The 14,570-nt window shown below is 34.2% G+C and overlaps 1 protein-coding gene across 1 annotated transcript in view; it reads left to right on the top strand.

Moving 5' to 3' along the window:
• RIPK2 (receptor interacting serine/threonine kinase 2) overlaps positions 1-14,570 on the top strand; it is a 31,903-nt gene that overhangs the window by 1,636 nt on the left and 15,697 nt on the right. Inside the window, exons 2-3 of the mRNA XM_059901786.1 lie at positions 3,903-4,056; positions 6,381-6,536. Of these exons, the coding sequence (XP_059757769.1) occupies positions 3,903-4,056; positions 6,381-6,536 (310 nt within the window). The remainder of the gene's footprint in view (positions 1-3,902; positions 4,057-6,380; positions 6,537-14,570) is intronic.

Here is a 14,570-nt window from a genome sequence, read left to right as displayed (position 1 = left end):
AGTCTAGTCACTAGTCTTGTGTATTTTCCTTCCAATAGGAATTTAACTAGACCCTGCATTCAATTCTTAGTGAGTTAACATCCACAATTGCAACATTCTCCTCTCCTCCCCCAATATCTAAAGTGAAAATATGTCATGCTAGATGCCTGATTAACCAGAGGCTGTCAGTATCCAACAGCAGATAAATTCCTCAGCTTCAGCCCTGCTAATGTTATTGACTTTCATCTGCCTGTGGCTTTTATTTGCTCTCTTGCTATCAGGCTTGGATGGGCTAGATCTCACAGTAAGTTTGAGACACCTCTAGAAATTGTTCCCGCTTTTAGTGTACCATAATCCTGATTTAGTGATATACAGGGTATATTTACCCTGGGTCTTGAATTCTGTGGAGCAATTACTGGGAAATTATGTGTATGTGTATGTAGTCAACTTTGAAGGGTGGTGGTTGATTAGACAGGGTAGATGTATTTTAGAATCAACTATTAAAATATATGGAAATCTAGCACTGATGGACTCATTAGGTATTTTAAAGGAGATTGATCCTCCTATTTTGGATGCTGCTTCTCAAGATTTTAATTTATCTAAGTTTTGTGCCATTTGGGGCCAAGAAATGAAGAGAGTTCCCTTTCGTGCTCATTAACAATTTCATAATCTAAAATTCTTCACTAAATCGGGTAGGAAATTAATTCTGCTGTCAAAGAAGCCATAAGGACCAGTGCAACACTCTGGCATTACTGCATCACATTTTTTCTTCCACTTGTTACCTAGAATGTTAACATTAGCAGTATTTATGTAGTCTGAGCATAGGACTGGGCTATGCAGTTGACTCACAGGGTGTCTTATGTCCTTCACTTACAAAGTGGGAATAACAGATACATGTACTTCTTGGGCTCTGGTGTGGATAATGTTTGCATTGTTCTTTGGGATCACAAAAGAAAAATAAGTTTATGTGCTGTAACATGTTCTTATTTTAGTGATTGGTGAATTATTCTCTGTAACCTGACTTCTGCCCAGTGAGTGGACCTTCCCGAACAATCTCCCAACTCCTTATGGTAGATGAGTCTGATAGGTTGTTCAAATACCTTGTGTAAACAGTGTAACTGTTTTGTAACTGAAATTTGCTATGGGTAATTTTGGTAATATGTCTATAAAAGCTGTTTTACATTTTCATTTTTTAAAATATAAAAACCTATTTTTAAACTGTTTTGGCTTTTTCTGTTTTCCCACTCATTCTTCCTGAAATCTGACTTCAAGAATTTTCCTTCTCTGATTAAGCAGTGAGTGGAAAAAACAAAGGCTTTAGAGTCCCACAATTGCAATTCAAATCTGATTCCAAATCCGCCACTTACTGTTGGCATGACCATTAGAAATTATTAATTTATGTGAGCCTTAGTGCTCTCATATATAAGGTAGGGATAATGAAACCAACTGTAGTAGAGTGGCCGACACATAATAAGATCACAAGAGAAGGAAGAATACATCATACTCTTAATGGGAGGAAGAATTAGTATATTAAGTATCACTAAGATATCCCCTAGCATGCCCTCTCTATAATTCTTTCTCCGAGTATCCAGGAACCTTCCCGGCAAAGGTGCCACTCAATAACTGTCTTGTTGACCTACATTTCATGAGGTAAATACAGACCTGTTTCAGCTTAGGAAATATAAATTTAATTAAAGCAGGTCTCACAAATTGGTATAATTGGTTGCCTCACAGTTGGGATATTAAGTGGCTAAAGAGCAGGGAGAAGAAGAGAAACTCTATGCATTCTTGTAATTCTTGTATTTTGAAACATGTAAGTATATTACCTGTTCAAAACATAGATGACTAAGATTTTTTTGCTTTATTTTGCTTATTGTTTGTTTTTAAAGGAGGCTTCATAGTCTGGTCTGGAATGTCTGTTGCTTTTCTTATTTCAGCAGCCATTCATCAAGAGCTTGGGTGGTTTAAGCACCAACTAATCATCATCGCTTACCTAATAAGCTTCTCCTAGAGACAATTCTCTTTCTATTACTGCTGCTACCAATACCAAATCATCCATGGTAAAAATTGATGACAAATCCAGTTCCCTTCATATATATATGTACACACACACGTACACACACACATACATACACACACATATACACATATATATATATGTATATACCTCCCTTAGTCAATCAGGTCAGTCAGTCAGCCACCAGAGCCTGGGTATTCTATTCAGCTAGTGTTTTTCTTTCTATTTCCACTGCAACCTTTATAGTTTCAGACTCTCATTGCTTCACATCTTAACTAGTATTATAATCTTCTAACACCTGGCTTTCAAACTCTACCTCCTTCTGCTGATCCTACACCTTGCTGCCAAGTTAATCATCCTAAAAGTTTGTTCCACTCATGTCATTCCTGTGCTCAATAACCTGTAGTCACAAGTCAGTGACTACCAAATAAAGTGTAAACACTCTCACCTGGCTTTAAGGCTCTGAGATGAGGCGCTACCCTACCCTATTCACCTTCACTCCCTTTACACACGCTGTTACACATCCTGATTCATATTAAACAATTTGCCATTTTCCAGATATAGCCTGTACTTTAACTTCCTTGAATTCATTTGATACACATCTATTAGACAAATTCTGTGTGCCAGGTACTGTTCCAGATCCTGGGGATACACAGATGAAAAAGAAAGGCAAAATCTCTCCCATCTTGGAGAGGGACCACATATCTTGGATGCCCTTTTTCCAATGGTTGAAATTCTATCCATCCTTAAAGTACTGTTGACATCTCTCTCTAAAGGCTGTAGCAACTCCCTTAGCCCAAATTTACTAGTTCTCTGAGCTCCCTATATTTATTTATTTATTTATTTGCTTGCTTATTTACTTGTTTTTGATGGCACTTATCACATTCTGCCTTATATTTTAAGTATTTGGTTTGCTTTTCTTATTTGCTTTTCTTATTTTTTAACTTTATTGAGGAATAATTGACAAATATAATCATATATATTTAAAGTACAAAACATGATTATTTGCTATACATATACATCATCATGGAATAATTACCAATATCAATATAATTAATACATCCAAAGACATACAAATGACCAATAGGTATATGAAAAGGTGCTCAACATCACTAATCATTGGAAAAGTGTAAATCAAGACCACAGTGAGTACTTATTTTTCTTAAAAAGATTTCTGGACAGTTTGAGGTCACAGACTATGTGTTTTGTTTTTTGTTTTTTTTAAACTTAATAGTCTCCATAATGCTGAGCACAGTTCTTTATTCATAATAAATGTTCAATATTTATTTGTTTTATGAATGAAAAATCAAATGAACCTGGGATCCAGAGTTAGCCCAGGGATCCATTATAAGCATTTACCTGTTCTCAGTGTCCTTTTCCTGTGTTCCAGTATATAATTTCTAAGCATTATTGACCCTATGCAACTATTATCATCTAGTCATTAAAATCTACAACATTTAAGTGTTTTAGTATTCAGGATATTTAGAAAATTTTTACATGGTATGCAACCATAAAATTTAATATAACAGCCTAATCAAATTTGATCATTTTAATACAACATAAACTTAATGTAATTAGTTCAAGCACCTATCATTCTAATATAGATAGACTTTATAAACTCAAACATTGTATTCTTTCCCTTTCCTGAGAAGAGTACAATAATAATCTGTATGTAGCACTTTTTTCTGTCAGTGGCTTATACAGGTATTTTGGTCTCTAAACAGACCTATGGAATATATAGGGTAGATATTATCCCTACTTTAAACATGAAGAAACTGAGAGAAGCTACATAATTTACATGAGGTCAAAAGCTAATGAATGAAAAAATCCAGGATTAATTAGTATTTATGGGCATGATTGTATATTTTTCATTACTTTGAAATAATTATACATTTTCTTTCTTTAGTGAAAGAAATGATGTCTTAAGAGAAGCTGAAATTTTACACAAAGCTAGATTTAGTTACATTCTTCCAATTTTGGGAATTTGCAATGAGCCTGAATTTTTGGGAATAGTTACTGAATACATGCCAAATGGGTCATTAAATGAACTCCTACATAGGGTAAGTATTATACATTTTCAGTGGTTATAATTCTGTTATTCAACCTATATAGTGCTTTGGTTTTACAAATGATCAGATTATTTGGGGATATATAGATGAATTAAAATAAGAATAATGAAAAACGTCACCATTTATGGCTTCTTTTGTGTTGTTAAAAATACTGTGGAGTCAGACCCTGCATTCTAAGTGACCTAGATTATTTTGCTTAGGTTACTGTTCCTGAGGTTTGCACTGAATTCTAATATCCACATGTATATATATGTAGGAGAGGAGCAGGAGAGAGAAAAGATAAACTCTGCACATCATACAATTTACTGTTAGTTTAAGCCAGATTTCATTTTATGTTAAAGACAATTTAGGGTTCGAATTAAATGTTAATAATACCAGTTCATAATGTTCTGAATTAATAGGCCAAATAAATCTGAGTATCAAATATATGAGCTTTTCCAATAATAGACAATGGCATGAGCCATGTACCTTTTTCTCAAGGTATCAGTTATCTGGCTTTAATTGTGAATCCCATCAGTAAACAAATATGGCCGGGGTGGGGGGGTGTCCTCATTCTCAAAATATGTGTATTCATCTATTGTTGTTTGCTTGATCTCATATTACTAGGATTATCTCTAGCCTGCAGTTTCTGTCAAGAAATATTTTTAAAGAACTCGGTCTATTTTGTGAGGGTTGCTTTAGTTAAAACTGAGTAGTAACATAATCTGTAAAATCTAGTCACTGGACACTCCTAAATTCTGATACATCACAGTGTTCTATAAGCAAACAAGGGAGAATGGGTGCCACTGTCACCACTCATGGAGTGACTTCCTCTTTATTTCAGGATACTACACATTCTGTTTGTGACAGGACCATCTGAAACAAGGGTAGAGTAAAGTAACTAGTGTCAGTGTATAAGATTTGTGTAACCAACACAGCAAGTAAGATACAAATACTAATTAAACACAGTTTCCTTTTGTTAAATGAGTATAAGCATAAATTCTAATGTTGTCTTCCCATACCCCAGCACCCCAGTAGATGCTCTGGTACCCAAATTTGGAGCCCATTAGGAATTCCAGAGCCTCCTACAGGGGGGTTGCTAACTCCTGGAAGGAATCATAAAATACATAGTGAGCACTCATCTACCTTCCTCTCCATGATCAAAAGCTTCCATATAGCACTATACTGCAGAGAGGCCTTGTTACTTCTTTAAACTATATAATTTTCAGAAAAAGTTACCTTTTTAAAGATTAAAAGATTCAGTTACTCAAGGGGATGGGAATCTGTGTATACAAGAGGAATTAATGTTGAACATTTGTGTTTTGTGTTTCTTTTGGTGTCCTGTATTATTAGGTCAGGATTTATCTTGAAGCACCTTCCCCCAACCTCACAAAAGATTGTTGAAAAAAATCAAAATACTATGTAAAGACAAGTATTTTGAGCCATTCCCCTGCCAAGTTAGTTAAGCTGACCCATTTGCAGAAAAATTCTTAAGAACAGTTTTGAGCTCAGTGGAAGCATACTTTTTCATATTATTTAGTAAAATGTACCCAGTGGCATTGCCCCTGATGATTCATTGTTGGATTTTCCCAGATTATCTAATTTTTCTGAGTATGTTCATTCTCCTGGGAAGCTGTATTAACTTTTATGTTCAGAAAACATTTAAGAAAGTTCAGATGACTAATCACTTGTAAGTACCAGGAAATATGAAGATGATTTTTGTCTCCTTCACAAAAGCAAAACTCCCAAATGCTAATTTTTCAAGCTGAAATGCAAGTAAATATATGATTTTAAATTATGAAGTATTAGTGCTTAGTAAGTAAATATGGTCATAATTTTAATTGATGCAGTGGTTATCATAATCAAGTATGGTTTTATATTAATAGGAAATTTAAAATATAAGTTTTGAATAGAAACAAATTGTGTGTGTGTGTGTACACATTCATGAGCACAAGTTATTTGATAGAAGCCATAGAATGGGAAGATGGGTATGAGTATAAATATATGTCTGGGTATTATACAGATAAAAAATGATTTAAAACTGTCTCAACTGAAGAAAGACCCCATACCATGTAGTTGCATTACCAGTATAAGCTAAAAGGAAATATCAGTACTGTAAAGTCATTATTTTCTCTAAAAATTGAGGAAAGTAAGATACAAGGATGTTAAATAACGTCAAATTGATACTGTATAACAAAATGAGTATTTTTTGCCCTGAATTTAGTTATACCAGATATTTAGTTTAATACTATATTTCCTCATGGAATATTTCATTTTCTAAGTGGAAATAAATTTGGCCACTAATTTTAGTTTTGTTTCTTTCCATATATATGAAGAAAAATGAATATCCTGATGTTCCTTGGCCATTAAGATTTCGTATTCTGCAAGAAATTGCACTAGGTGTAAATTACCTGCACAATATGAATCCTCCTCTACTTCATCATGACCTGAAGACTCAGAATATCTTATTGGATAATGAATTTCATGTTAAGGTAGTTACCTTTTTTAAAAAAAAGCTTATCTGCATCCTTGTGTTTAATAGTTTTAAAGACTTTTTAGTTATTTCTTCTACCTTGCCAATTTAATATCTCTGCCTTTTCCATAGCCCCTAATTCAGTGCCACTTCTTCCTGCTGCAGTGAGTTAGTTATTCCTAGACTACAGACATTGGTAAAATTATGGTTCAAAATATAGTCATTATGTTCTTAATTTAAATTGTCAAGTAGACCTTTGTTAACTTTTTATTTTGAAATTATTATAGATTCATAGATGGTTGCAAAGATAATACAAAGAAGTCCCATGTACCCTTCGCCCAGTTTCTGCCAGTGGTTACATCACATATAATTATAGTACTATTTCAAGACCAGGAATTTGGCATTGGTACAATGCGTGTATATAGTTCTGTATCACTTTAACATGTGTAAATTTGTGTAACCACCACAGCAATCAAGATATAGCAGTACTCTATCACAAGAAAGATATCACTTATGCTACCCCTTTATAGTCATACCTTCTCCCCTCCGTCATACCTAACTACTGTCAACCACTAACCTGTCTTCCATCTCTATAATTTTGTCATTTTGAGAATACTATATGAATGGAATCATACAGTGTGTGATATTGCGAGATTGCTTTGTTCACTTAGCATAATGCCTTTGAGATCCATTTAAGTTGTTGCTTGTGTCAATAGTTGGTTTCTTTTTCATTGGTGAATAGTATTCCATGGTATGGGTGTACAAAAGTTGTTTAACCGTTCACCTATTGAGAGATATTTTGGTTATTTTTAGTCTTTGGCAATTACAATAAAGCTCCTATGAACAGTCCTGTGCAACTTTTTAAACAAACATAAGTTTTCATTCCTCCTAGATGAATGCCCAAGAGTGTAACTGCTTGGTCATATGGTAAGCATATGTTTAGCTTTTTAAGAAACTACGTAGCTACTTTCCACAGTGGCTGTACCGTTGTATATTCCACCAGCAATGTATGAAAGACCCAGCTTTTCTGCACCCTCACCAGCATTTGGTTTTATCATAGTTTTCTATTCTAGCATTCTAATAGATGTATAGTGATATATCACCATGGTCTTAATTTTCATTTTCCTATAATGTTGAATATTGTTATTTATTTATTTGCCATCTCTATATCCTTTTCAGTGAAACATCTCTTCATATCTTAAGACCATTTTCTACTTGGATTCTTTGCTTTTTTACTATTGGGTTTTAAGAGTTCTGTATATTTTTTAGATATAAGTCCTTCATCAGATATGTAGTTTGCAAAAATGTTCTGCCAATTCAAAGTTTGTTCTTTTCATCCTTTTAACAAAGTCTTTAACAGAGCAAAAGTTGTAATTTTTTTCTTTTATGATCATGCTTTTGCTGTCATGTCTAAGCACTCTTCACCAAGCCACAGGTATTGCAGATTTACTTCTATGTTATCTTCTAAAAGTTCCATAGATTTATATTTTACATTTAAATCTGTGATCTGTGATCTATTTTGAATTAATTTTTTGCATAAAGCATAAGATTTAGATACCTAAAGGCACCAGAGGAGTAGTGATTTCAGTTACCCTATATGTAACTGATGACAGCAAATAAAAAGTAGTTGCTGAGAAATTAATACTAAATGTAACTCACTTTATTTTTGCATAGTATTTTGCTACACTTCTTCAAATAATATACATAATTGAAGATTATTATAAGTATCCAAAAATGTTCAAATAAGTAATAAGGAAGTTGGAACAATAGAAAAATAAATATAAAAAGTGTGAGAAAAGTTAAGTGAAAAAATAAACCTTTATTGAAGGCACTTCCTCTCCCTAGAATAAAATGGAAGGAAAAGGAAGAAAGAAGCAAGCTGCTGCCTCAATATTGCTTAAAAAAAAGAGACAAATCTATTATATCAGTTACAGAACCATACAGGTAGAAGTGACTTATTCTAGTCCCCTGATCAGCTGGTCCCCTGAATCCTCACTACAACAATCCCTCATCTCCCAAGGGAGTTACCCTGTGACAGCAGAGTCTTTAAGATCCATAACTGAATGACTGTGACATTTTTTTATATGGTCAGTCAAAACTCCTTCTCTGTTGCTTCCACTCAGCGGTCCTAGTGATAAAGTGAGTTCAAAGTCCAATTTTATTTCCACCTGACAGCCCTTCTGAGATTTGAAGTTAGCTATAATCCCCCTACTTCTCACATACACTTCTCCCTTATACACATCTTTAGTTTATTCAACCAATTTCCTTATTACATAGGTTTTAATCCCAGGTGCTATCTAGATGCATCTGTGTTTAAATCTCTCTTAAATTTTGATCCTCAGAACTAAACAAAGTACCCATATTACCTAACACAAGTTTGTGTGGCCAACACATAGTGAGGTCAAACAAACCAAAATGTCAGAGTTTGGAGCAGAGAAAGGTTTATTGCAGGGCCAAGCAAGGAGAAGAGGTAGCTCGTGCTGAAAAAACCCTAACTACCCAAAGGGTTTCAGCAAAGCATTTTTAAAGGCAAGGTGAGGAAGGGGCACACCTTGGGTATGTGGTCAGCTCTTGCACAAATTCTCTGGTTGGTTGATGGTGGTCAATCCTTAGGTGCTAGAAGGTCTGGGGGTTACATGTCCATGATCATCAAGTAGTTAATTTCTTCCATTTGGTGGTGGTTTTAGCATCTGAAAAACTCAGGAAATATGCATCGGATACTATTATCTAGGTAGTTTAGAAAGGAGCTAAAGCAGAAGATATGGGGTTGGGGGGGAGGTCTATCCCAGGAAGGCCTCATAGGGTCCTGCTCAGTTACACCCTTGATGTGGTGTGATAAATGTAGAATGGTCCTTAAGTACTTTACTTCGTATTCATAGTTCCTTACTAATTCGTCTTTTGGGGGGCAGTCCTATAACAACATTCAAATTGGGCTCAGTGTCAACAAAAAGCACTGAGAGGTTTTCTTTCTTTTTTTTTTAATGTATTGTTACTTAAGTCATGTCTCCTTGTCATGTACTTTACAGAATATTTTCTGGACATCATCAAAGTTTATCTTGTTAGATTTGGGTGATAACTTCAGCTCTTAAGACCTTTTTGAATGTTTTTTCTGTAGTCCAAGGATTTTTAACTTTGTCCTCCAGCTTTGTGTCATCTTCAAATTTAATTAGCTGCTTTTTTGTATCTTCAAGTCATGATTAACTATTAAGCAGTACAGAGCTCAAATCAGAGCTACACAACATGGTCTGAAAACCTCCCTTCAGGTCAATATCAATCCTTTTATTAATTAGGACTTTTGGAGAATAAGCATTCATTTTGTTTGGAATACTCCTAAAAGAGCTGTTATACAGCCCATATTTCTCCATTTTTTTCCATTAGAATATTACAAAAGTCCTTGCTTGACTGCTTTCCCAGGTGTCCTTGTTACCGAGTCCAAGTTCATACTGCTCACTGCAGGACAGGGCCAGTAAATCAACAGACGAGGTGTTGGGGCAAGGAATAGCAGCTTTATTCAGAAAGCCGGTAGACCAAGAAGATGGTGGACTAGTGTCCCAAAGAACCACCTTACCCAAGCTAGAATTCAGGCTTTTGTTTTTATACTAAAAGGGGAGAGGGTGTGGTTGGTTGTTGCAAATTTCTTGGAATCTTTTGTTCTTGCAGCAGTCCATGTAGGTCAGGTCTTGATGTTCCTGTAAACCTCCAACAAGACAAATGTAATTGTCTGTTCTGTAACTTTTTATCTCTGTATGAATAGAAAAGTGTTATACCCTTAAAGGTCAGAGCCTTGAGAATGGGCTGTCTTGTATATTTCAGGCTATAGGCAACATTCTTAACTTGTAGCAAAAGCAATAGAATACAAAGGTTAAAGTAAAAGAAACAGATCCAATATGGAGTCAGATTTATTCTTCCTTGTTACATACTCATGACTCACTCCCTTTCCTTTTCTTCCTCATTATCAGAGTGGCTTTCCCTGACAACCCACCTAGTTCCTCTGTATCCTCATACCTTGATTAATGCTTCTCCATAGTATTTTTCACCATCTTACAAAACATTTTTTATTAATGTGTTTATTGACCATCTCTCCCAATTATAATATAATAAGCTTCACAAAGACTAAAATTTAGTCTGTTTTATTCACTGCCACCTGCTTAGCATATGCCATATAGAAGCATTCAATAAGTAGTTGTTGAATGAACAAATGAATGAATTCCAGATCTTCTATATATACCCAATAGGCCTGATAATTTAATAGTCAAGGATATTATTAAAGTACCTCAGAATGTTTTATAATGTACAAACTGTTTTAACGTTTACTCTTTGACAGTAGTACTACTGACAAAAAAGGAAATGAAGTCTGTCATTCCTTTATTAAGTGTTTGTGGAGCAACAGTGTTGTGCTAGATACCCCAAGTACTTGGGATATGTCACATGAGGTCTGAAATTGATCACTGGGCTGATATAATTTTTCATTAGTTCTTTCTGGCTCTTTTATCAATTAGTCGTAAAGTAACCCTTTCATTAAATTTTCTAAATTTTTAAACCTGGGATTAAGGATAGTCTCTGCCAATATATAGATTTGCAAAATCAATATTATTTTCCCTTTTTAAAAATCAGAATGACATTTGCTTTTCTCGTATCCTGTAATACCTCCATCACCATGGAGGTATTTGCGAGTATTCTAACTAAACCTGAAATACATGTAAAATGACCTGAGATTTGTACTTTATAAACTTTTCAACCTCCTTGGACTTTATTTTCTTCATCTCAGTCCAGAAACTATTCTTGATAGAGAAAACAGAAGCAAAGTAATAGGTGATGATGATCCCTACTTTCTCTTTTTCATTGATCAGTAGGGTACCCATGGTCTTTCTTTGAAATAAATAGAATTTAAAATAGTTTGGCTTTGTGTGTATTTTTAACTTTTATTAGCTTTAGCACATACAAAACTGTGACCTTTCTAATACTATTCTTATAAATTATGACACTCTTTTATATGCATCCTGTGTGTCTCTACTTTTTATTTTATAAATGTTCCTTAAAAGTCAAAGTTTAGGGGCTTCCCTGGTGGCGCAGTGGTTGAGAATCTGCCTGCCAATGCAGGGGACACGGGTTCGAGCCCTGGTTTGGGAAGATCCCACATGCCGCAGAACAGCTGGGCCCGTAAGCCACAATTACTGAGCCTGCGCGTCTGGAGCCTGTGCTCCGCAACAAGAGAGGCGGCGATAGTGAGAGGCCCGCGCACCGCGATGAAGAGTGGCCCCCGCTTGCCGCAACTAGAGGGAGCCCTCGCACAGAAACGAAGACCCAACACAGCCATAAATAAATAAATTAATTAATTAATAAAAATTAAAAAAAAAAAGGCTACAGGACTTGTTGATGGATGGGGAGTGAAAGAAAGGGAGTCAAGGATACTTCAAGTTTAAAAAAAAAAAAAAAAGTCAAAGTTTATCAGTGACTCATGAAAAAGTAACAGTTACCTGATCTACCTATCTTCTTGGAAGGGCCTTTAGATGAAGTGCAAAAAATCTTTTAAAATACTTAATGAAATTAAATGGAAACACACCTTGCTACAGTTTTTTGAAGTAAATTTTTATACTGGAATGCTAACCAGAAACATAGTATCTAAAAGAAAAACATTTACTACCAATTAAGATCAACCAGGACTTTTCTACTTTAAAAAGAATATATTAAATTTGTTTATCTGCTGGTCAGTATCAATTAGTGCACCTTAAATACAAATGAACCTGTGGTAGGCTTATTTGAAATAAATATTTATATGTACCATGTTTGATTTCTCAACTGTTCTGTCCGTCATGTGTGGAAACCAGAATACTTAGAAGTTATTCCTCATAGCGTCTTACTGATAACTTTATAATTTTACAGACATGGATAGTATTATGTAAATGAAAATAGGTATTCTGGTAGGGTAATAAGATTATGGATGATTTTTATGAATAGTATGTTTTAATTTCCTCTAGTTTTTTAATCTTTTTTTAAATTGAAGTATAGTTGATTTACAATATTGTGTTAGTTTCAGGTTTACAGCAAAGTGATTCAGTTTTATATATTTTTCAGATTATTTTCCTTTATAGGTTATTTTGAGATACTAAATATAGTTTCCTGTGCTAATACAGTAAATTCTTGTTGCTTTTATCATCTTTTTTAACTAAAAAGAACCTTTACCTTTGAAATGCATGTTAAGATCTTGTATAGAATAGAAAAGTTCCTATTCTCTGTCTTCATTGCTGAATGATATCAGGACCCTCAAGAAATCATGGAACTTGTATTCCTCTCATCATATTCTTCACTTTTTTTTCTTCTCTGGAAGATCCAGATTTAATGAATCGTGTCTTTGGTATATGGTGTTTGTAATAGAGAAGGGGGAGAAATATGGTTCCATGTGAAAGCCAAACTAAATTAGCTGATAAAGGGAAGTCTGATTCAGTTTTCTAGGTGAGATTTGAAAACATAGATGAAGACCTTAGGTGAAGTAAAAGGAGCACATAAGGAAGCAAGCTCAGAATACATTTTCTCCAGCACTGTATTCAAACCAGTATTTAAACCAGTAGTTTGCAATTTGTGGGTCAGGTATAAGATGGACCACATCCCAATTTTTTTTTTTAACATTTCTCACTGTGGCACAGAAATAAACTTTGCTTCTCATAGTAATGCTTATTATCCTAGAAGATGTGCAGCTGAAGTACTGTTTTTGCTTTTAGAGAATGAGTGGGAGGAATAAGAGTTTGTAGTGGCAAGTAGAAGTAGGATATACGGTTCCCCAGTCTTAATACCACCTCAAAGTGTATTAAAGACCCTGAAACTATGTACTGTGCTTGTTGGTATTGTATGAATAAGAGCAATCTTTAGAGGTTTATTCCCATGTACAAAACATTAATAATACTAATACACAGGGATCATTTACTATGTGTCAGATACTGTTCTGAGTGCTTCACTTAGAATAACTAGTTTAATTTTCTCAGTACAACCCTGTGTTATGTTATTATCCCCAGTTTAAAGATGGGTAATCTGAGGCACAGAGAAATTAGAAAACTTGTCCAAGGTTGCACAGCTAATTAAGGGGTAGAAATGGAATGTAAATCTAAGTAATCAAGGCTCTAGAACCCATGTTCCAGAACACATATTATATTGCCTTTAGAAATCAATCCAACTTATCTTCATGTAGTGGCACCATGTTTCCTCTTGGTTTTTTCTAATTTTTTTTCTTAGGCTTACCCTTTTATTATGATAATGTATGAAAGATTCATATAGGCTACCCCCTCCCTTTTTGGAGTGGGGCCATAATTTTTTTTTAATCTCAAATTCATCTAAACACTAAATAAATTATTTCTTCTCTTAAAGCTAGTAAACATTTTAAGAGTTAAATGATTGAACCACAAATGGTGTGCTGGATGGAGCTCATTCCACTCTGTTGACTCCTAAATTGTGCCGTGTAAAGGTCTAAGTGATTTAAATTAAATGTCTTCAAAGTTTTCCTATACTCTTTTGTTCACTAAATATTGTTTCTGTTCTTATATTTTTGTCTCCCTTTAAAAAAAAAAAAACATTGGAACGTTTTAGATACTTAGTTATAAGATATTGTGTATTGACAGTATCTGTACAAAATTTACAAGTGAAGTAAAACTGTAAAGGACATATCAAAAGTACAGAATGTTTGTCACTGATAATGCTTTAGGCACTCCTTGTCATGGACATAAATATGTTTTATATGCTAACTATACTATTGTCAACAGGTATTCTTTTAGTGGTAGGCATAAATCATATAATAATGAGTTATACTATATTGGAATTTTACTTATTTCAAAATTTAAGGAAACTATTTTTAGCACATTATAAATAAGAACATATAAACCTGAGTTGTAAACAATACCCAGTGACAATCATATTAGATATGAGTAGTTTAGCAGTTCTGTGAGGTATAGGTAAATTTTGAAAGCACATGATATAAAGCTACTTGTCACAAAAAGTGAAGTGTATATACTCGTTCAGAATAAAAGGCAAAAATACTCCTGTTTAATTTTTCAAAACTTAGTCT

This window comes from Balaenoptera ricei, chromosome 17, assembly GCF_028023285.1.
Source record: "Balaenoptera ricei isolate mBalRic1 chromosome 17, mBalRic1.hap2, whole genome shotgun sequence".
NCBI classification, from domain to species: Eukaryota; Metazoa; Chordata; class Mammalia; order Artiodactyla; family Balaenopteridae; genus Balaenoptera; species Balaenoptera ricei.
This window is presented reverse-complemented; position numbering and strand designations above follow the sequence as displayed.